The sequence below is a fragment of the Vanellus vanellus genome (genome assembly GCF_965231255.1).
Source record: "Vanellus vanellus genome assembly, chromosome: 7".
NCBI lineage: Eukaryota > Metazoa > Chordata > Aves > Charadriiformes > Charadriidae > Vanellus > Vanellus vanellus.
Window position 1 is genome coordinate 36038181 of NC_138912.1, and position 22998 is coordinate 36061178.

The 22998-nt window shown below is 39.8% G+C and overlaps 1 protein-coding gene across 1 annotated transcript in view; it reads right to left on the minus strand.

Moving 5' to 3' along the window:
• Positions 1 to 22998, minus strand: part of CTNNA3 (catenin alpha 3) — a gene marked incomplete at both ends in the record, with an annotated part of 521829 nt that overhangs the window by 188174 nt on the left and 310657 nt on the right. The window contains one exon of the mRNA XM_082486059.1: positions 21043 to 21195. Coding sequence (XP_082342185.1) covers positions 21043 to 21195 — 153 coding nt within the window. The remainder of the gene's footprint in view (positions 1 to 21042; positions 21196 to 22998) is intronic.

Here is a 22998-nt window from a genome sequence, read left to right on the forward strand (position 1 = left end):
AAAAATGGGAAATAGTATAAAGCTGCATATCTTCTCATACTGCATGACGGGAATGATTAGACCTGAAACTTCAGGCATTCTTACTGGCAGTCCTGAGAATGCTTCTTCTCAAAAGGGAAAAAATGCTGTTACCATACAAGTAATTTTCCTGATATTCATGCAAAAACATAGTCAGAGGTCCTGCCACCCTCCAGAAATCCAGGAAAAAAGAAAAAAAAAAAGTGTCATCCAAATGTTTTCAAGATTCAGCTTGTGGCAATATCTGAATTCTAGCACTTTGAAAGCCTTCCCAGAGCCAGTGCAAGGTCCACGTCACACTTTAAAACAGGATGAAGTTTACTGAAGAAGGCAGATCAGAGCCTAAGGCACCTTACGTGATGCACAACCACCAGCTCCTCCGGCCTCACACAAATAAGCTTATCAGGTAAGTTTTCAGAAGTTTTTTCAAATATTGTTTTTTCAGAAAATTAAAAAAAAAAAAAGAGTCCCATTTCGGAACTTGTCATGAGTTAAGTCTCTCTTTCAGTATTCTTAGAGTCTTTCTCCAAGCCAACTGTCTCCCTCCAACCTTTAGGATTGGACAACACCAATTCAGTGCTAAATGGTGTGTAATGCTCACAGCAAATGTGCACACAGAAAAAAAAAAAAAAAAACAAACTTGTTTTCAGAAAAACTTTTTGGTTTACACTTTACAATTAATTGGATGACCTATTTTTTCCCCCCAGGCAACAGCTAAAATGTTGACAACTGCTATTTCCTGGAATTAAAATAGAGGAGTGTAACTCAGAGGAACAGTCATGGAGAAGACTACTTTAATGATTACCAGAAAACAATGTACACCCTTTCATATGGCCTCATTCAAAACGTGAAACAATCACAGATGCATAGATTTTTACCTACCATAAACAAAAAAAGCATTGTTTTCACAATCTTACACAAGATTCAGTATACTTTAACGTTTCCAGTGTTGTTACAAAGGCCTTTAGTCTATTCTTGTCCTGCTTCTACCGAACAAGACAAAAAATAACATCCAGATAAGATGACTTTACCACTCCCATCGCCAAACAGCTTTAAGAACAAGGATAATGCATAGTAATTATGTACAAATACCGACCAAAATACCACTGTAAACTGGATTGTATATCCCTCACTTCCACCGGCGCACAGCTGCTCACGTAAGTGCTCCCACAAGCTCGTTATTGCTTAAACGCAGTCCCTCACTCAAAAAAGCCAAACGCTCCGACTCAAAGATCCGAAACTGAAAATTTGGCAATCTAGGAAATAAGCTACTTAAGATATTGTTTTCTATCGCTGCCTCACAGAATGATATTTTAGATTTTATGCTGAAAAAAAATTAGGTCTTAAAACAACCACCGTTGAGCTTGCTGTTTGCAAAACGAAAACACCACCTTTATCATCGACGACTCGATCGGGAAGAAAAAACACGGGTATTACTTGTTGTTAGTGGCCTGACTTACCCCGCCGCTCCGGGCCCCGCACTGCCTGCCCGCACCATTTTCCCCTCAGCACCCAGAGAAGCCTCGGCCAACAACAGCACCATGCTCCTTCCAAAAGACGAAAACGCACGCGTGGCGATCTGCGTTAAAAGCTCGAAAAACGTGCGACCAAACCCACCGGCTCCCGCTGGGCAGGACCCTCCTCCGCCGCTCTCCCTCACGCCGCCGCGCGCTCCCCCAAGCCACGACCACTGGGCGGCGGCCGAACCTCCTAGAAATAGCGGGGAGGGGCGGGGCGCGAGCTGGGGGCGGGGCGCGAGCTGGGGGCGGGGCGGGGCGGGCGCAGGCGCAGGCGCAGTCCAGCCTGTTCTGTGCCAGAGCGCCTGCGGGGCCGGTAGCGCTGACGTAGCACGGAGCCTAAGGGGCGGCCGGCCGGACCGCACCTGGCGGCACCGATGGCCGGGGCAGAGGGGCCCGTGCCTGGAGAGCTTCGAAGATCCTTTTCAGGGACAGGGTGGCTTCGTGAAAAGACACTGCAAACACATAGGCTTCCTACTGCCAGTGGTTTGGGTTTCTGCCCAGTGACTATTAACTAACCCCTACAGGACGGGCAAGAGGTCTGGGCACGTGCTAACTCTACGCACAAAACTTTCCACACTGAAGTGAATCGAAATTTTAAATTGAACTTTTAGGCTATAAACACGCTTAAGAAGCTTCTTATGAAATGCTGAAGCCACTTGTATTTGCAGTGGCTATAAAGCAATCCGCTCATAACGAAGTACATACATGTATGTATGCGTACTAGATAACGAAGTTGTCTGTAAAGCAAATAAATAAATGTTACACTGCTCCAGTGGTAAAAATCTAATCTGTGCCACAGGCACATAGTATATTACACATTACATTATGTTGTTACTGTGTTACAGTACATTCTTGAGCATCCACTACAGCTTACATTTCAAATATCTCGTAAAAATATAATTAATCCTCTTATTCATTTTTAGTCTTCCGTTATCCCTTAAATGAATATCTACACCATTTTTCTCAGGTTTATTAGATTTTCTTTTCTTTATGAATGGACCCGCGTTCCTGCAGCTACTGTGAAAGCCGTCTGTAGACGGCGAATTCCAATTGCAGCGGAGCTGGAGGCAGCCTCCAACCTACTGTACTTTATAGGGAATAAATGTTGCACTAACATAAAATGTTTCTGTGTCAGTGGGAGACTTCCTTTCACATTAATTGAGTTTAAATGTTCGTGAAACATAAAGACTTGACTCCTTTTTGCAACGCGATCTCTGGTCTACGAAAGGTAAAATTGATCACAAAGGAAAGCACTTAAAACCTTTTATAAGCCTCGCAACCAAAACTTGCATATAAAATCATCCAGATTTCCAAACTGCAGATTGCAATGCAGTCTGAGGCACCGTGTGGGCTCACTCATAAGCATGTGGGTAGAATTCAAAGTGTAGTATTGAGATCCTACTACATTCCCTGACAAAACTCCTATGGAGACTATATCCTGTTTACAGTACACTGGACTTGAAAAAGAGCAAACGAATTCACTGTTAATCACTGTAAAGCGATGCACAGATGAGAAACAATCCTAATGCACAGTAGACATCTGTCCAACAACAACCAAGTAGGAGATGTGGGGGCTACTAACACATTTCAAAGGGAACAAAACTCTGTGCAAGGAAGTCTAGAATTATAACCCATAAATGATTCCTAATAAATGGCTGACAGGGTACATGTTAATTAAGCTAAAACTCAGAATGGTGCTCTGAACTTCCCATCACAGAAGTACGTGGGCTATGGCTACTCCTGTCCGTCTGTCCCTTTACTGGACTGGCTGCATAACAGAGAGCTGATAGTGTTATGACTGAGGACAGTTCATTAAGAGAACACATGCCTAGCTATTTTAATTCTGTCCTACTGAGTCTAGCAAGGAGGTTCCTTGTGTCTAGCGAGACCAGCCTGTGTTCTTCAGGAGAAGAAACTTTTAGAAATTTGTCATGAACTCAGTATTTTGAATACTAGGCTAACAGTTATTAAAAAGCAGTTTAATATAACGATGTTAAAATGTGAGCAACGTGATCTCCTTGGAGGTAACTACGTTGACATTATTGCATATTGCTTGAGTTTGTTGTTCAGTTTCTTTTAAAGAGCTTCTGCAGAGGATGATCTACACCAAAGGGGAATACCTAACAGTTTGTGCCTTTTGTCTCAGCCAAGTTGTCAAAAACAAAACCCCCCAGTTTCCCTGTGAAACAAAGCACTTGCCTTCCTTGTGATCAAAAATTCTAGTCCATGACTTCCCATAGTATGTTTTCTTGAAAATTTCCTTGCTTTTTAAGAAGAGTTCAGCCACTATTCTTTTAATTTTATTTATGCTATTAAGTCTGTATTGTGAAAAGATTTGTCCTACTTTTTGTTTTCTGGCCTCAAATACAAGGTATTAGATAGCTTCTCTAAGTATTGTGCACAAACTGCATTGCAGAACAAGAACATTTCTTGGTTATTTCAATGTATTCAAGAATTCACATTATTAACTACAGTCTTGTAAAAAGCATCACCCGGGGGGGGGGGGGGGGGGGGAGAATAGTTCAAAAGCCATTTGGCAGTGCTAAAATACCCAGAAAGATTCCTAAAGAAGTGATTAAATTGAGCAAACAGACATGTTGCCTGATCCTCTGGAAAATACTCTTAAAATCATAGAATGCTTTGGGATCATCTAGTTCCAACCCCCCTGCCATGGGCAGGGACACCTCCCCCCAGCCCAGGTTGTTCCAAGCCCCATCCAACCTGGCCTTGAACACCTCCAGGGATGGGGCAGCCACAGCTTCTTTGGGCAATCTGGGCCAGAGTCTCACCACCCTAATCGTAAAAAAATTTCTCCCTTGTATCTAATCTCAATCTACCCTCTTTCAGTTTAAAACTGTTACCCCTTGTCCTATCACTACAGGCCCCAGTAAAAAAAAAAAATAATAAAAAATATCTCTCCATATTTTTTATAAGCCCCCTTTAAGTACTGAAAGGCTGCAATAAGCTTCTCCCCAGAGCCTTCTCTTCTCCAGGCTGAACAACCCCAACTCTCCCAGCTTCTCCTCATAGGAGAGGTGCTCCAGCCCTCGGATCATCTTTGTGGCCTCCTCTGAACTCGCTCCAACATGTCCATGTTTTATCTTGTTCTGGGGGCCCCAGAGCTGAATGCAGTACTCCAGGTGGGATCTCACCAGAGCAGAGTAGAGGGGCAGAATCACCTCCTCAGCCATGCTTCTTTTGATGCAGCCCAGGATAAAACTGGCTTTCTAGGCTGCAAGTGCACATTGCCAGCTGATGTCTAATTTTTCATCTGCCAATATCCCCAAGTCCTTTTCCATAGGGCTGCTCTCAATCAATTCATCCTCCAGTCTGTACTGGTACTGGTTATTGCCCCAACCCAGGTGCAAGACCTTGCCCTTGGCCTTGTTGAACTTCATGAGGTTCACATGGGCCCACTCCTCAAGCCTGTCCAGGTCCCTCTGGGTGGCATTCCCTCCCTCAAGCATATCAACTGCACCAGCCTGATGTCGTAGGCAAACTTGCTGAAGGTGCACTCTATCCCACTGGCAATGTCATTAATAAAGATATTGAACAGTACCAGTCCCAATATGGACCCCCGAAGGACACCACTTGTTACTGATCTCCACCTGGATGCTAAGCCATTGACTGCAACTCTTTGGATGCAGCTATCCAGCCAATTCCTTATCCCTCAAATAATCCATTCATCAAGCTCTTCTCTCTCCAATTCGGCTACAAGGATGTGGTATGGGACTGTGTCAAAGGCCTTACAGAAGTCAAGGCAGACGACATCTGTTGCTCTTCCCTTATTCACCGACACAGTCACTCTATTGTAGAGGGCCACCAGATTAGTCAGGCACGATTTGCCATTTGTGAAGCCATGCTGGCTGCCTCTCATCACCTCCCTGTCATCCGTATGCCTCTTGAGTTCTCTTAGCCTACAGAATAACAACTTAGAACAAAACCTCGTATTTCATGGTTAGAAATCTGGTTTCCAAAAGAGGTAAAATTAATGCAAACCTATTACTCTATGCATACATGCGTATATTTATACACACACACATTATACCTATAGGTATGTTTCTCTGTCCTCAAGAACTTGAGATCCCTTTGGCCAATTTGACCCAAGAGGGACCACATCATTTGCCAGAAGGATAACAATCTCTAATAGATGTACTTCTGACAATTTGCATAGAGGGTTACATAGAACAATGAATATTCAGCTCCTCCATCGACAGGAATAAACCTCCTCCTTCACCAGGTATCACAGCATCCATGTTCCAAGGGGAAAAAAACAAAACAAAACAACAAAACAACAAACCGTAACAAGTACGCACGCTCACAGAGATATTTGGTATTGAAGAAGCACAAGATTTAGTAAACTGATGTTAACATTTTGATGACACGTGCCTTTTTTAGCACCTCCAGAAATGTCCTTTTATAGGTGACTAGCTCATTAAAGATCAGTACTATCAAAACAATGAGTCTTTTGGGGACGTAAGATTTGAATCACAATTATCACAACTTCTAATATTCTGAGGAATTTCTAAATCTGGTTTCTGCAGTAATACAAGAAAAAAGTCACTGCCACTGCACAAGTGCCAGCTGTCTCTATCGGCAAAACTGTTAATTGGGTGTATTATGATGAGGAGTCCATGTTGACCAAGACAATTTCTCCCTTTTGGAGCTCACATAACTTACAGTACACGCTGCCTCACTGCACTGGGTGGCTGACATTTTTAGCTGTTGAAATATGCCCCTCAGACATAGGAAGTCAATCTTTGGGTGGTTTATCTTTTGTTCCCTTACTTCACACTTATGCAATAAAGGCTGTGATTAAGAGGATTAATGAAAATGTCACCATTTATCACCTGCAGCTCAATCAGTAATAGGAAATTTGGGCCTTATTTGATTAATTACATAACGGTGCAAAAATTCTCACATTATGAATTCAGGACTTGCTGCAAGATGCTCAAACTCTGCGAGGCCCAAATTAACAAGGTTCAAAACCTTATAGTTTACATGTGCTTAGAAGTACATGCTTGACTTTAAGCTAATTTTATTAATTTTCTTAATTCACTGTTTTGATCACATTAGCTGTCCATTAAGCATCCATCTACCACCTCCAATGCATCAGCAACAAGTTACCTGTCTGTACAGGCCTCCTTCCATCTGCCTGCCACCTCTCAATTACTGTTGCCAGGCTTCTTCTAATAGAATTTAAAGCATATTTGCATTTAAAGCATTTGTGCATATTTCCTGTGCTGCCTTTCATTTTAGAAATAATTCCACACACACCCCCCAAAGGCCATTACCATCTTTAGGCTTCCCTTTTGCATGCTATCTGCAACCAACCAACCAACCAGAGCAACACCTGACAGCAGAGGGTTTGTAAGCTGTAACCAGTAAGGCTGTCTATGCTGTTTATTGACAGCTGTCACACCATCTTGACAAGCAGGTCAGTTTGCTGAAGGACTCCCAGAGCCTTCAGCACAGAAATTAATTTTAGCTGACATGGGAAAACAGGGGTTTAGATCTAACTCTTGGGCTTACTGGCATTAAATTTGTGTTTCAGATATTAAACGTTCTATTTTTTAAAAAGTTGCAGAAAAAAATTATCTGTAAGTAAAATGAGAAAGTTTATTTCAGGGTTTTGTAGTTAGATAGGTGTAGCTTGCTACAGATCTATCTAATCACAGATCTGCTAAAATTGGCAAAGTCACCAGTTGGATTGTTAAAATGGATCCGCTAAGATCGTTGGATTTAACTGAACTGCAGCAATGAAGAACCTACAAGAAAGGAACCTCCACTGCCCAGATGTCATGGATGTGCCATTAACTAAGTCCTGCCTGAAAAGGCAGGCTGCACACTGGTCTCGCTTGAAAGTGAAAGACAGACATAAACAGGGGAGTGTTGAATGGGAATTCTGAATCACACAAACTGAGGATGCATAGAAATTAGCGAACCGAAGGTGGTTTTCCTCTCAAAAACAAACCATTGTTGTTAACTAGCTAAATAGGAGCAAAAAAAATAAAGGATGTGTTTAATAAGAGAAGAGGGTTAATTTGTCAAGAATAGACTGATTCTAGAAAGTAGTATGGTAACGTAATGAAAGTCCACCTCCCATTCATAAATATTGATCGTGCTTAAAAGTGCTCATCTTATTTACAGAAAATGTCCTCCTAGTCTGCTGAAAGGTACCTTTTATTCCCAACATGCTGACCAATATTCTGCATTTATATCTCTATATGCTAACTGCTTCGTGTTTCATATGCCCTTTCAAGCAGAAAACCACACTTAAGTTCTGTGTCCACATATCGTATTGTAAAACTGAATCCTGCATCCTAGTGACCGCTGCTGTGTGCATTTATGTACATGAATTATAGAAGTTAAACTGTTATGCAAAAATAGGGATGATGGTACACCCTTCAACTATTTTGACACAGATGTGATTATATGATGATACCACTGAAAGTATATTATGGGTTAAAGAAGAATAGCAGCAACAAAAGTGCCAGCAACAAAATGACAAGCCCTAGACTCGGATCTTATGTCTGGGGATGAAATTCCTTAGGATTGAACTGTCTGAACCTAAAAATTTCTACATAACAGGATTCATGTTTCTAGTCATCTGATTATGCTCTTAAGAAGAATGATAAAAGATTCTGTTCTCTTCTGGTATCCTGAAAGTTAATAAAGATGTTTTGGTAATCTGTCAGTTTGACCTCTACACATGCAGTTGTTGTGGAGCTTTGCCACTGTCAGAAGTCGTTTTGTTTTCTGATAGCTCCGTAAAATCAATGCTAAAGAACTAGATACGAAGCATTAAAATGTTATTTTTATTTAGTGCTTACCACTCTGGGATGAAAACCCATAGAAATGGGTGCAGTGTTGAGAATACTCAATTCCCTATTGTCTTTGAAGGTGCTAGAAAGTAATGACAATCTCCCAGTTGACGGTACTTTTTATATGCAGTACTTCAATATGTAAAGCAAAATTCATCAACGGATTGTTAAATTCCATTTTCAATTAAGTTGCTATCTGCCAGGAAATTATGTGTTACTTTGGACGGCAAATCTGGGTGGGTTTCTTGGCTTTCAGAATTCAGGTAGCTTTGTTCCCATGATCCTTAGCTCTGAGTAAAAGAAAAGTAATGTGAAGGAATGTAGTCTTCATGTGCTGTATGTTCAGAGGTTAACACAACAGACGTCGGGCTGCTTGAAGGTTGGTTGTTGTAGACTAGGGAAAAGACACAGGCGAGATGGTTTTTGGGGGGGGGTTTTGCCTGCCTCTTTCAGAGCTATGGTGAGTTGCTCTCAGAACACAGTTTTCTGGGTCAATAATATTTAGAATTAGACATAGAAAGATGTAGCAAATTACATACAAAATCAGACAAAGTGGCAAATAAGAGCTATCATCTTTTTTAAATATGTCAATATAACAGATTGAAGTAGTGATAATTTTCCCATTGTACTTGAAGAGAAATATTTACTTTTTGCATAGAAAATGAAAAGCAACTTACCACAATTAATTTGCAGATTCTGTGTTGAAACTGACTTTTCGCAGAGCTGTTTTCCACAAGAGGCAGATGTAGAAAGCTTTAGTTCAAGAGCCAGTGGCCCTGTGTTTTGCTTGCGAGAAAGGATTCGAGTTTTCTCGTAGCATGCTTATTAAGTTATTCTCAAGATAGATTCATTTTGATCACCAAGTGCTTATTATTATTTCCACTGTGCTGGGTTTTGCAAACGTTTTGATTAACATGTTTAACCCTGAAAACATTTCATTTGGACCATATGTAAGTTCTTTCATATTATTTGCTGAAATGGCATTGTAATTGTAATAGCATTCAATGAAAAAGAATTTTTATCCATGTATATCTCAAACCTCAATTTCTTTATAGAAATTGCACCAATTAGTGGTTTTCTAAATAGAAGGAGTTAATTAAGATAAACTCTTACATGGACGTTCCTAACTGAGTTTAACGGTGACTGATTTTGAGTTAGCTAGATTCACTTATCTCTGTTTTGTTCCAGGCTCCGTCACTGATCCCCATGACAGATTTGTTCTCCCTTTCTGTCTCCTACAGTTTATCTGTCTCATCTGTTTTCTGAAATCTGGGGACCCAGACTTTTCATGGAGTCTCCAGAGTGCCATTGAAACACAAATTAAATAAATGCTACCTTTGAAGAACTTAATTTCTGTGAAGGATGACCAATTCCATGAGTTTGGCTCACATTAGTTCAAACCTTTTCTGGGTCCAGCTCTTAGGTACATGGGAAAGGCTCTAATCCAACAAACTACAAAAATATTTATACTTAAATTTAAAATAATAAAGGTGCCAAGCCCAGACTATAGTCATTCCACATACAATAGCTTGGTCATGTTAAAGTGGCAAAAAGCTACGGACTCTCCAGTGAAGGTGGTTTAAATTAATTTCCCTTATCCTTCTTGTTGTGCTCTGCTATCCAGAGACAGAGACAACCTCCCCAGGTATGGGGCCAGGAGCCCTATATTGAAAGCAAGGAGTGCCTGGACTCAAACGATTCTCCCAACACATTCAGGACATCAGTCTCATCTTTTTAAAAGCTAGTTTTAGAAGTAGCTAAAGTAACAAGAGCCAGCAAGTAATTTTATCCAAGATCTTAACTTTTTTTTCCATAAAGTAAATTAACTTTAAGATTCTGACGGTATTAGTATAGTTGTTCCTATGCATCTTGTATCTTATTCAACTAGAAAGTAACAAAACAATTTATTTCTCTCTATATATTTTTATAACTCGAGATTTTTTCTCTTTTACATATTTTAACTTCATTTAAAAAATAATAATTTCTTAGGGAGAATTCACCTTCAAGAGATGTGCTGGATTTCCTGCGGTGGAAATCTTTATATTAACTGGCAAACTTGCTTTTTTAACAACATTCTGTACAGCCTGCATGCATTTGCTGTTCTATATCAACACATTACAACCCTGATGCACTCAAATATATGTGCTGTTACTGTCAGTTGTTCACAAGAGATTCAGCCTTAGAAAACCTAATTCCTAGAAGCCAGCATTGTCATATGGGAATACAGTCAAAACTGGAAAGCAAAAGGGCAAGAATTAGGCAACAGGCTAAACCCTCGAGTTTATGTATCAGAGTAGTAGATCTGAGGTCGGTGTTATTAGATCAAACTACAGAGAATATGATATGTTCGTATACTGAGAGAAGAGAGGAACACAAAGTTCACTTCATCATCGCCTCCACTTCTCCTATTAAACCTCTCAGCCTCTGCTTGGTACAGCTGACCTTTAAACACTGCAGTGGGAGATTTGCATCTGTGCCAAAAGAACAGATAATCAGAGGATTCTTCCCTGCTCCCATCAAATTCCTTTTTTAATCTCAAGTTCACCCAGCCTATCACTCCTCCTCTCAGAAAGCATTACATCTCTTTGATAGATCAGCTCAGAAGAACAGCCTGTCAGCTTTCCCAAACAAGAAATTTCTAGTTACAAAGGACCTGCTTTTTTCCTTGCGTAGATGTGACATTTCAGTCTTCCTTGTTACCCGTTTTATTCACTTTTACGTACTTGTTCTCTCAATATCAGAATTTGTTTTGGGCTTTGGTAGAAGTGAACCACAGGCCTGAACACTATATTCACTAAAAACAGACATGTCTTACAAGGGACTATAAAGTACAACCAAGTCCCCTAAGGCTTTTCATTACTACTTTGCCATCATTTTCATAATTTTAAACAGTGTTTATATTCAAAGCTAATTTTGAAACTTCCTAGAAGACAAGACTGTTCGAAAATGTTCCCATATCGTCAAATATTTCAACTAGATTTGCAATTTAATTGTAACATTTTAAATGAAAATGAATTTCAAAGCAAAACATAACGTGTGAAATCTCAAAGCAGTAATCTTCATTTTTTGAAATATTTTTATCAAAATTGCCTCATTATAATAAGGAATTCCAATTAATAACAAGCATTTTCTAAAAGAAACATATCTTTTGGGAATTTTATCCAAGGCTCACAGACAAAGACATAGGGAGTACAGACAGCATCTTAACCCAAATCTGGTTGCTTTTATCATTCTGCAATATATCCTAGTTTTAAAATGTCACAAAATCAATATTCAGACTTACAAATATTTGATGCAGTATATGAGCAATATCAGGCACTGTAGCCTAGAATAACCTCTATCTGAAGCAAGTTTAATGTGACCTTTGGCACTCATGAAAATACTTCAGCTGCTGAGCGTCCATTTCATATGTGGGAAGTGTTCGATATAATAGCCAAAGCGGGCATTTTAATGTTTGGTCGGGGGCTTTTTTTACTGTGTAACTAGGACTATTTCACTTCCTCCCTATATCTCAAGAAACTATTCACATTTACAACCAAGAGATCCTGTTTTGTGCAATTACTGTGCAGCTATAATAATGCGAAGATGTTAACCAAGGTATCTCAAATACTTTGCCGCTGTTTGAGCTTTTTGAATACTAGCACTGTCCACCAAGCATCAGCTAATATTCCTCATATGTGTAGCTAACATCCCAAGCATATGCATTTTCTAACAGAAACTAGAACGTCTAGGGTAAGAGCATAGAGGAGTTAATAAACTCAGGAGAGAGAAAACATAAGAAAACGAGGAAGAAGATATTACCTGCAGTTGTTGCTACCTTTGTAAATGTCATCGCCCCACATCTGCTGTGGTGTTCAGTCTTTCCATTTCACTGATGTTTTGTACTTCACTGAATTTATATACATACTTCTGAACTGTATGTCTTAAATCAATTTTTAAAGGAAAAACTGTAACTTCCAAATGCTAATTCAGAAGAGAGATATTCGTAGGAGATATTAATCCTCAGACTGATTTACAAAGGTCATTGGCTTATGAGGATAGTGTTTGTTTCTTAAATTACAACATGAGCAGTGAGTCAGTTTAGCGTGCGATTTAGCTTAGCTCAATTAATGTTTAATATATAAAGACAGGGAAAAAAAAGTATCTTCTTTCTCAAGACCTATTGTTTCTATTTGAGAAGCTTTCATTTACAGATTAAAATAGAAACCACAGAAAATCTCTCTTGATATTGCAAGCAGTACTTCTAATTTCCATATCAAATTCGTTGCTGGAGAAACCTTTGTGAGAAGATGAACTTCTGTTTTTATAATGTCCAGCTCGGTCTATTGTATTTATACACAAAACAATATCATAACTTACTAGTCAAACATCTTTGATCTTTCAAAAACAGATGCAAAAAATGCACTGAAAAACGGGACACACCTGATTAAAACCTGCTATATGAAACATAAGAAAATGCAACATAACATATGTCTCAAAATAGACAAACACACATCTCTCAAGATACAATTCATCTCGCCTCACTTCAGCTACCTAGAAGTTAGACATCCAGACTCAACCAGTCATTTAGTGAAAGGAGAGATATGCACTTAATATAAGCAAGATAAATCTTCTTTGGGATATCTTTATCTTGGGTTACGAGTAAACGGGGTAAATAAGGTTTTAAATTGAAAAAAGACTAACACAATCAAATCTCAAATCATTGCATTATCTATCACCGTTGGGCTTGCTGGCTGCAATACTAAAATCGATTTTTATGTGACTGGAGATCTGACTATACAAATGCACAGGTCTTTCTGGACCAAATTCAGAAATTTACTTTGTAAATTTCTGCAATCAAGTGAAATATCATGGAAGGAAAATTAAACACTAATGGTTTTATCAATATGGCAACAACAGTATCATTTACAACTGAGAAGAGCCATAGAATAACAGTGTATATTAATTTACAAAGGACGTAGGTAATAAAACTGCGCTGACTCAAATTACAGCTGGCTGATTATTTTGAGAATGCAGTATCATGTCTTTATTACAATATGTTTCCTTTCTCCATTTTTAAATTGATATCAACACATTTATCATTGGTGCAACACTAACATCCTCACCCCAGCAAAACGATGTTGCTCTGAAGCCTCGTAGGTGTGTGAAACATGCTCAGCTGCAACAGTGTGTTTGACAGGACAGAGCCAAGACACTGCTTTTTAAAGAGGAGAGACTTACTGACGTTGAACTCATGACTAGAATCAGGAAAAGCTACATTTTTAAAAAATACTGTTTCCTTACTTTGGAGAGAATTAAACTTCAGCAGACAGTACATATAGCTAATTTCACAGAACATATCTTCAAGTGCAAAAAATGACCTTTCTATGATGAAAATGAAATAGTCATAAAGCTTTCTTATGCCATAAATATCTTTTAGAAGAGCACTGTTAAAATCAAGCAGAAATGGACAGACCTCTTTCCATACGTGGAGGCAATGGAAGAATGCCCTCCCTGAGGCTGCCAAGAAAGGGATAACTATGAATTGTACTGCGTGTGCAGTACTGAGATCCAGGCATGTAGATCCTACGACTCCTCCAAGAATCGGGGTGGCTGAGTAACCAACGTTTCTCAGCTGATACAAATAGATTAGCATCACTTTTTTTCAACCTTGGGAACAAAACATCAGGAAATTGTGAGAAAGCCATGAGCCAGAAATTTCCTAGTGGTCACAGCAATTGCATTAAATTTTTATTCACTTTTTTTACACATCTTTTACCAAGTTATTCTGAGTATTAAATAAAAGAAGTAATGAAGATTTGCAAAAGGACCTCATGGTACTAGATGACTGGGTGGTAACACAGAAGATTAAATTCAATCTAGAGAGATGCAAAGAGAGTCATTTTAGAAAATAAAATAATCCAGTATTACGTGTATATATGATGGATCTCAGCAGTCTAGTACTAATCAGGAATAAAATTTTGGGAATATCATATAAACTTTTGGTGAATGTTGCAGTTTAGTGTTCAGCAGTTGTCTGAGAAGAAACACTGTTAGGAATTAAATTCACTAGTCTCTAAATTGAAGAGACATGGATTCGACAAATGCACCACTCGGTGGATAAAGAACTGGCTGGATGGTCACACTCAAAGAGTTGCGGTCAACGGCTCGATGTCCAAGTGGAGAGCAGTGACGAGTGGCATTCCTCAGGGGTCAGTACTGGGGCCTGTACTGTTTAACGTTTTTGTCGGTGACATGGACAGTGGGGTCGAGTGCACCCTCAGCAAGTTTGCCGATGATACCAAGCTCTTTGGTGAGGTAGACACACTGGAGGGGAGGAATGCCATCCAGAGGGACCTGGACAGGCTGGAGAGGTGGGCCCAAGCCAACCTCATGCAGTTCAACAAGGCCAAGTGCAAGGTCCTACATCTGGGTTGGGGCAATCCCAAGCACAAATACAGGCTTGGCAGGGAATGGCTGGAGAGCAGCCCTGAGGAGAAGGACCTGGGGGTGCTGATTGACGAGAAGCTCAACATGAGCCAGCAGTGTGCGATTGCAGCCCAGAAGGCCAACCGTATCCTGGGCTGCATCAAAAGAAGTGTGGCCAGCAGGTCAAAGGAGGTGATTCTGCTCCTCTACTCCACTCTTGTGAGACCCCACCTGGAGTACTGCATCCAGCTCTGGAGTCCCCAACATAAGAAGGACATGGATCTGCTGGCGCGTGTCCAGAGGAGAGCCACGAGGATGATCCGAGGGCTGGAGCACCTCTCCTATGAGGAGAGGCTGAAAGAGTTGGGGCTGTTCAGCCTGGAGAAGAGAGGGCTCCGAGAAGATCTTATTGTGGCCTTCCACTACCTAAAGGGGGCCTACAGGAGAGCTGGGAAAGGACTTTTCACTAGGGCATGTAGCGATAGGACGAGGGGGAATGGCTTTAAACTGGAAGAGGGCAGGTTGAGATTAAACATTAGGAAGAAGGTTTTCACTTTGAGGGTGGTAAGGCACTGGAATAGGTTGCCCGGAGAGGTTGTTGAGGCCCCATCCCTGGGGGTGTTCAAGGCCAGGCTGGACGTGGCCTCAGGCAACCTGGTCTAGTGAGAGGTGTCCCTGCCTATGGCAGGGGGGTTGGAACTCAATGATCTTCAAGGTCCTTTCCAACTCTAAACCATTCTATGATTCTATGAAATAGGTGTGGGAATAGAGAACATCATGAAATATCTTGAATAGCATGCATATTTCTGGCCTACCACCTCCTGAGCTGGAAGGTGCTGGAAAAGGTACAGGGAAGGTAGCAAGATGATCCTTTTATGGCTTCCAAACAAGGAAAATTTAAGACGACTAGAAATACTCAACTTGGAAAACAGACAATTGAAGGAGGCTATGACAGACATCTGTAAGTAGCATGGAGAAGGAAAATAAGACTTGTGCTCATTTTCTCTTCTGATACAAGAATTCAGGGACAGCAAATGAAACAATCGTGGTGGTTTAACAGATACTTCTCTACACAACACATAGTCAAGCTGTGAAATTCTTTAACACAGGCTGTTACGGATGTCAAAGGTTTATAAGGGGCTGAGATCCACACCTAGGGTGTTTGACAGTCAGAAAAAAAGGACAGTGAGAATGCTTTTTTTCTTAGCTTTTGCTCTCCGAGACAAAAAGTAGGGATTGCCAGCATCTGAGCTGGTTTTCACATCTCAATGCTTGCAAGCAGCTTCACTATGTCCTTATGTTCCATAAAGGCTATATGCAGCTGACCAAAGAAAAAAGCTTCTTTCTTCTGATAAATAACGTATTTTTAATTTAACAATATGGGCCGTCTTTCTTGCATCGCTGGCCTTTGCTGTATCACTTGGTGCCTACAATCCATCCAACACCTTGGATGTCACAACTACATGTAGATGGTAAAACTGCCTTCATAGTTATATTACAATTATCTGACGTCTCATCTACGTCACCTACCAGCCTTCTCTAGTACAGTTATGGTCATATGCCATTTTTTGCAACAACTTTTTCTTAGTTGTTTAGCTTTTAAAATATTTTACCTCCAACTATTGTCTCTGTTAGTATTCCATAGCCAGATATATGCCACCCACCATCTTGCACTTCAATACTTAAGTTCTTCTCAGTAGCAGAGATCAAGCCCAGTTCTGCAATAACATACATGACTAGCTTTCCAGATTTATATTTCATAACCTGAAAGCTGTAAGGGGATTTGTTTGTTGGCTTTTGTAACAGTGAAGGAAATAAATAACAAAGGAATGAATGTGAGGACTCTCCTGCAAACATGCAAACCCTAACTGTCATTTAAGAACCTTCTGTTAAAATACAAAGATGCTTGACAGCCTTCTCATAAACTCTGGAAAAGTTGTAGAGGGTTGGATCTTGAATTAACCTGTCATCCAACTCAAAATCTTACAGGTGGCAGACAACACCTTGTTATGAAACATATCCCTGGCGGAAGGCTGGGCAGCTGTCCCAAAGGGGATAGGTGATGTTTAGACATTAGAAGTTTCACCAAGTAAATTCTTTGATAAATAAATGGATAATAGAAGTAGCAAGGATTCAAAGCCAGCTCATCTCCTTCATATCTGTACTGTCCTTGTTGCAGAATCAGGCTACCTCATTTTGACAGCACTTTCAGCTATACCTGATTTCTATGGAATACCCATTACCCAGGGCACCACATTCAGTTGGAAACCAAGCTCCATACATATTTGCCACTTCTCAATTTCTGGAGTATGTGTGTATTTCTGAAGTACGTACACTTGTGAAAACTAAGATTAGTAAGATCTAAGTCTATCTATCTGTTGTATTCCTTGTCAAATTAAAGCAACAGTGCAGTGCTCTACTACTGTCAATTTAAAAATATATGTATCTTCTCAGCTTAACAGGTTTTAGGCCACTAAAAACCAAAATATGCTTCAAATGTACCGCTCTAATGTGTTTAAATGCCATACCATTTATATCAGTTGAATTGGTATTACACTTTCCACAAAACAGCTGCCATAATTCTTTTTCTTTGATGATGCAGTTGGAAACGACCAAATTTTTTCTTAAAAATCAGATAACTCAATACTCGGTCCAATTTTGTTTAATATATTCATTAATGACCTGGATGAGGGGACAGAGTGTATCCTCAGCAAGTTTGCTGATGATACCAAACTGGGTGGGGTGGCTGACACCCCAGAGGGCCGTGCTGCCATCCAGCGTGACCTGGACAGACTGGAGAGCTGGGCAGAGAAGAACCTAATGAGGTTCAACAAAAGCAAGTGCAAGGTCCTGCACCTGGGGAGGAAGAATGCTAGGCACCAGTATAGGTTAGGGGCTGACCTGCTGGGAAGTAGTTCTGAGGAGAAGGATCTGGGGGTCGTGGTAGACAGTAAATTATCCATGGCCCAGCAATGTGCCCTTGTCGCCAGGAAGGCCAGTGGAATCCTGGGCTGCATAGGGAAGAGTGTGGCCAGTAGGTCGAGGGAGGTCATTCTCCCCCTCTACTCGGCACTGGTGAGGCCACAACTGGAATACTGTGTCCAGTTTTGGGCTCCCCAGTTCAAGAGGGACAGGGAACTGCTGGAGTGAGTCCAGCGAAGAGCAACTAAGATGATTAAGGGCTTGGAGCATCTGCCTTATGAGGAAAGGCTGAGAGAGCTGGGTCTCTTTAGCCTGGAGAAGGCTGAGGGGAGACCTTATTATGGCGTACAAGTATCTAAAGGGCAGGTTGAAGGAGGATGGAGCCAGGCTCTTTTCAATGGTTCCAAGTGACAGGACGAGGGGCAATGGGCACAAGTTGAAACATAGGAAGTTCCATTTAAATACACGGAAAAACTTCTTTACAGTGAGGGTGACAGAGCACTGGCACAGGCTGCCCAGGGAGGTTGGGGAGTCCCCTTCTCTGGAGATTTTCAGGACCCGCCTGGATGCAGTCCTGAGTAATGTGCTCTGGGCAATCCTGCTCTAGCAGGGGAGTTGGACTAGATGATCTCTAGAGGTCCCTTCCAACTCTGAAAATTCCGTGATTCTGTGATTCCGTGATATGTACAAAGCCCCTTTGTGACCACTTGCTTAGCTGTTTTTATTTTTTCATTTTTGGTTTGTTTTGCGTCTGATAGGCTGGCAGTTGATGAATGCAGTACAAGTACTATCTAAATAATTTGCTTGAGAGTTTAGCAGTACAGTTTATCAAAAAGCTGTCAATCAAGCTCTCACTTAGACTTACCGGTAAGCGCATTAAACCAATACAAGCAACTTTTAAATAAGATACTTCACAGAATCACAGAATGGTCAGGGTTGGAAGGGACCTCTGGAGATCATCTAGTCCAACTCCCCCTCCCCGCCAGAGCAGGGTCACCTACAGCAGGTTGCACAGGACAGTGTCCAGGTGGGTTTTGAATTTCTCCAAAGTCAGAGACTCCACCACCTCTCTGGGCAGCCTGTGCCAGTGCTCTGCCACCCTCAAAGGAAAGAAGTCCCTCCTCGTGTTTAGATGGAACTTCCTATGCTTAAGTTTGTGCCCGGTATCTCTTGTTCAGTTCTAGTAGGTATCCAGAAGATAACTTCAATTTTATTTTACGTTAATTTTCAATAGCAGCATACGATATAAGCACTGGTAAAGAGCAACAATTTGGAACAACTAATTCAACAATAGGAGGTGGCACTGTGTGCAGTCTCACTGAAAGCCAGCTACTTAAAACATTTTTAAAAGTATGTTTTCTTCACTGTAGGCAGCATAGTAACTCACAGCATAAATATAAATATGTACACATGCATATTTACACATACAGTAAATACCAGTCTACCATATAATAGAACCCCTTTTATACAACAGTCACGAGACTCTTGCTTTTACCCACTCACATGATTTGTTTATGATTTACTAATTTGCTTGTAAAAGAAACATGTCTGATGTCCTCAGAATAATCTGGATAAACGAATCTCCACTAGTATTGGCATTCATGAACTATACACGTACTTTCCTTCATAGACTGCTCTGCTTAAGAGCATTTAAGTAGTAAGTTTAGGTAAAAAGAGAGGGTTCTGAAGTTAACCATTCAGTGAGGAGAAGGAAGGAAATCCCTGTAAGTGAGGCATTGCTGTCTAGTCTGCTTATCACCTTGCAGAGGGGACACTGTTATATGGACTAGTAATGTCCATGCTGAGAAAGGACATCTGACATTTTTTTTCCCTGCCCTCCTTTCTAGGTAGTAACTATGCTGGAATTGCAAAACTCTGCTATAGTTTTTCCTACATCGCTAAGGATAGCTATCTTCTGGGCAGTCTTATGTTCACAGGCAGCTGCTACATGTCCTCGTAGATTTTTCTAGGCAGTGTATCTGTGCAGCCATCAGCCCCTTTAATCACAAACCTACCCTGATGGCCAGCTATTCCTTGCATTTGGGAAACAAATTCAAACCCATGAAAGGAAATGAATATTGGATTTTTAGATTCACATCTTCTAAATTGAACAATGATTTGGGTATTTCAGCTGACCTGGACTCAATTCCAAATTCAGTTAAGTTATCTGATCTTCAGAGATCACCTGTCCTTTCTAAAAATGGAGCCACTTCAGGCTGGTTTAACTTCAGTATTAAAAATCTGAAAAACTTTTAAAACTTTTGGTTTGTGTTTTAGCTTTCATTTGATTTTGCAGCATGGTCAAAATGAGACACTCTTGTAAATTGGAGAATAACAACTAGTTTTATTCTGTAACTACATAACCATGAAGAGAAACATAAATGCAATACTCCAACTTTAGCTGTTTACCTATTTGTCTTTCATTTTCTGTAGATCACCCAAGATTAATGAATTCATTCTGAGCCAAATAGTTTTCCTAAGTAAATTTTCAGCCACAGAGTGAATTCATTGATTTTTCCCATTTTTGCATTACTGCACAGAAAAGCACTAAAAGCTTAAAAAAAAACCCCTAAAATTAGCAACACATTCCTTACAGGCACTTGAGATAATAATCCTTCAAAATCCACAACTTCGGTATTCCAGCAGTGTTTCAAGCTCTAGTTTGCGTGAGTTTAAGTCAGTGAATATTTAGTCACATTTGCAGGACTGATTGTCCAACAAAGTAAAACCTCCCCCCAGTTATATTTGCAAATTTCTAAGTGATGAAGAAGTATCATTTATAAGTAATAAAGAAGTATGTCCTTTAGAAATGAATACTGAGTATACAATGTATGCAAGTTAATTTATTCAGCATATACATCAACATGCTTTCAGTCTGCTATAGGGTTCATCGCTCTAAACTGTGTGTCAGAGCACCGTTTCCTCTTCAGCGTATCATTACACAGGCTATAAACTCTCAAAGTGAGAAAGCTGGCAAACAACTAACACTAATACGGTGTCTTTGAGTAGTAGTATTCTAAACACTTTGAGCTAATGCTCCTTAGAATCACACATTTGATCAAGTTCCCACCCAATACCTTTGTGAAAGACTTACACTAATTTCTCAAATTAGAATTCCCCACCACCTACTTTCTATGCAATGAAATACTATATAAATGCTGACACCACAAATCCCACTATCTTACTGCATGCCATTATATAAAAAATGTACTATGTTTACTGTTACCCTAGGCCCCTTATTTGTTTCTGAAATGCCAGACTTAATTGTTTTATGGTATCTGCCAGCAAAGGAAATGTGCAGTGACAAGTCACTTACACCATACATTCAAAAAAAGTGCAATCAAACATACCTCCACAAGCCTGCTGGTATGTTCTCGAAATATGGCAGCATATTCCTTTATTTCTTTATCTCTTCCATTTTTAGCAGCTTCAATGAGAACTAAAAGTGGAACAGTGGTATCTAAGAAGGAGTCCGAGATGTGATCTATAATGGCTTTACGGAGCTGCAAAAGAAAGCATTACATTAGTATCTGCTAATTAGACTATCTATTAAAGTCTACTGTAATTATTGTCCATTAGTATTTTTATAACATAAACGTACACGCTGCATTCCTGCATTATTTGCAGGATTATACGTCTGAAACCTACTGCAGCTGCAATTTATCTATTACACAGAAAACTCTATTTAATCTTAGGGACAGTTTTAATATACCACTACCCAAATATGCGTGTTTGTATGTGTGAGTGAGTGTAGATACATAAAACACTTAAAACATGTACTAGCTCTGTTGAAATTAAGGGAGCCAAACAAACATTCACATTCTTTGATGAATCGACTACTTAAATGATTCCACACATGAAAAACTACTGTTAGACCAAACCTAATGTCTCCTGGGTATTCTCTCTTGAAGTTCAGACACCAAGGGAGAAGGCTATTTCAGTTTACAAAGAAAACATTAATTATGTTTGTACTCACAAAATAATCTACATCACGTTATCATAACTGCAAAATTACCCAAATACTTTCTACCGTGTTGAAAACCCAACGATAGAGTTTGATTAGCAAAATGGTAGCCTTCATGGTAATTATATCAATGAGATTACTGCTTAGTTTGATCTTAGTTTGATTAGCAAAATGCCACCTGATAATAGATTAATAGAGCAAGAAGAACGATAAGTGAGTCTCTATTTAAATTAATTGTTCTTGAACTTCTTGCTTAAATTATTAAAGTGTAACATTCTGCTACAAATTACCTCTCTTAAATTAGGCTTCATGTAAGCTTATAACTGATCATTGGGACATTACTTCACTTAAGAGGTTATTTTCCATGTTATAAACCTACACGTGGCAATTGTTCGTTTTAATCATAGAACACTACAAGAAATATACCAATCGTAACAACACATGAAATGCAACTAAATTATCAAGTTCACCGAATTTCCTACCGCAAAGAATTATTTTTACAACATTTAGAAAAGATATTAATTGGAACCGAAAAGAACACAAAAGGCTTTTAAGCTCTTACGTGCCTACAGGTTTGTTGCCAAAGGACGCGTTTTCACTCAGCATTTTGCTCCAATGTATCTATGTCAAAGCTCAGTAGAAGTAAAGACTCCTACAGCTAGAAAAATGTGAAAAACCACAATCTTTATGATGCTGCTGTCCTTGTAGTTAGGGCAGTGAACATGCACAGCAGAAATAATAGTAGAGAAATATGTTGATTATCAAGACAAGATTTGGATACAAATTCCACCACTAGCTTTTGGATAGCCTCACCATCTAAAGCCAGGTCTCATTGATTCACCAGGCACAGTGGACAGACAAATCTTCCAAGAAACCACAGGTAAGTTTGGAATGTTACTTTTGTCTTCTAACGTACTGAAGCTTATCGCATCGGGATATACTATCTGGATACATTGTATGTTCTCAAAAGTAATGTACAAAGGCAAAGGCTATGGGATTCAAATACAAAATTGAATTTTTATTGTCATGTTCACATTCCCAGCTTTATTCAGGCTGGAATTTAAAAAAAAAAAAAAGGAGAGATAATAAAAGCTTCACTACCAGGAACAAAATACATTGAACCTCCAGTCCTGCCAAGTTACCTGTTAAAATTTCCGTGTTGGAAAAGTCCAACTGAAGAAAATAGACCTACTCACCCACTTAAAATTAAGTACGTGAATGTGACCTTGAGGAACTGCAATTTAAACACTAAGATTTCAATTTACAATAATCAGCAATGAAAAGCAGTGGAACCATATCCACGGCTGATGATTCATTATCTCCAAAAGAAATATTTTTGGGT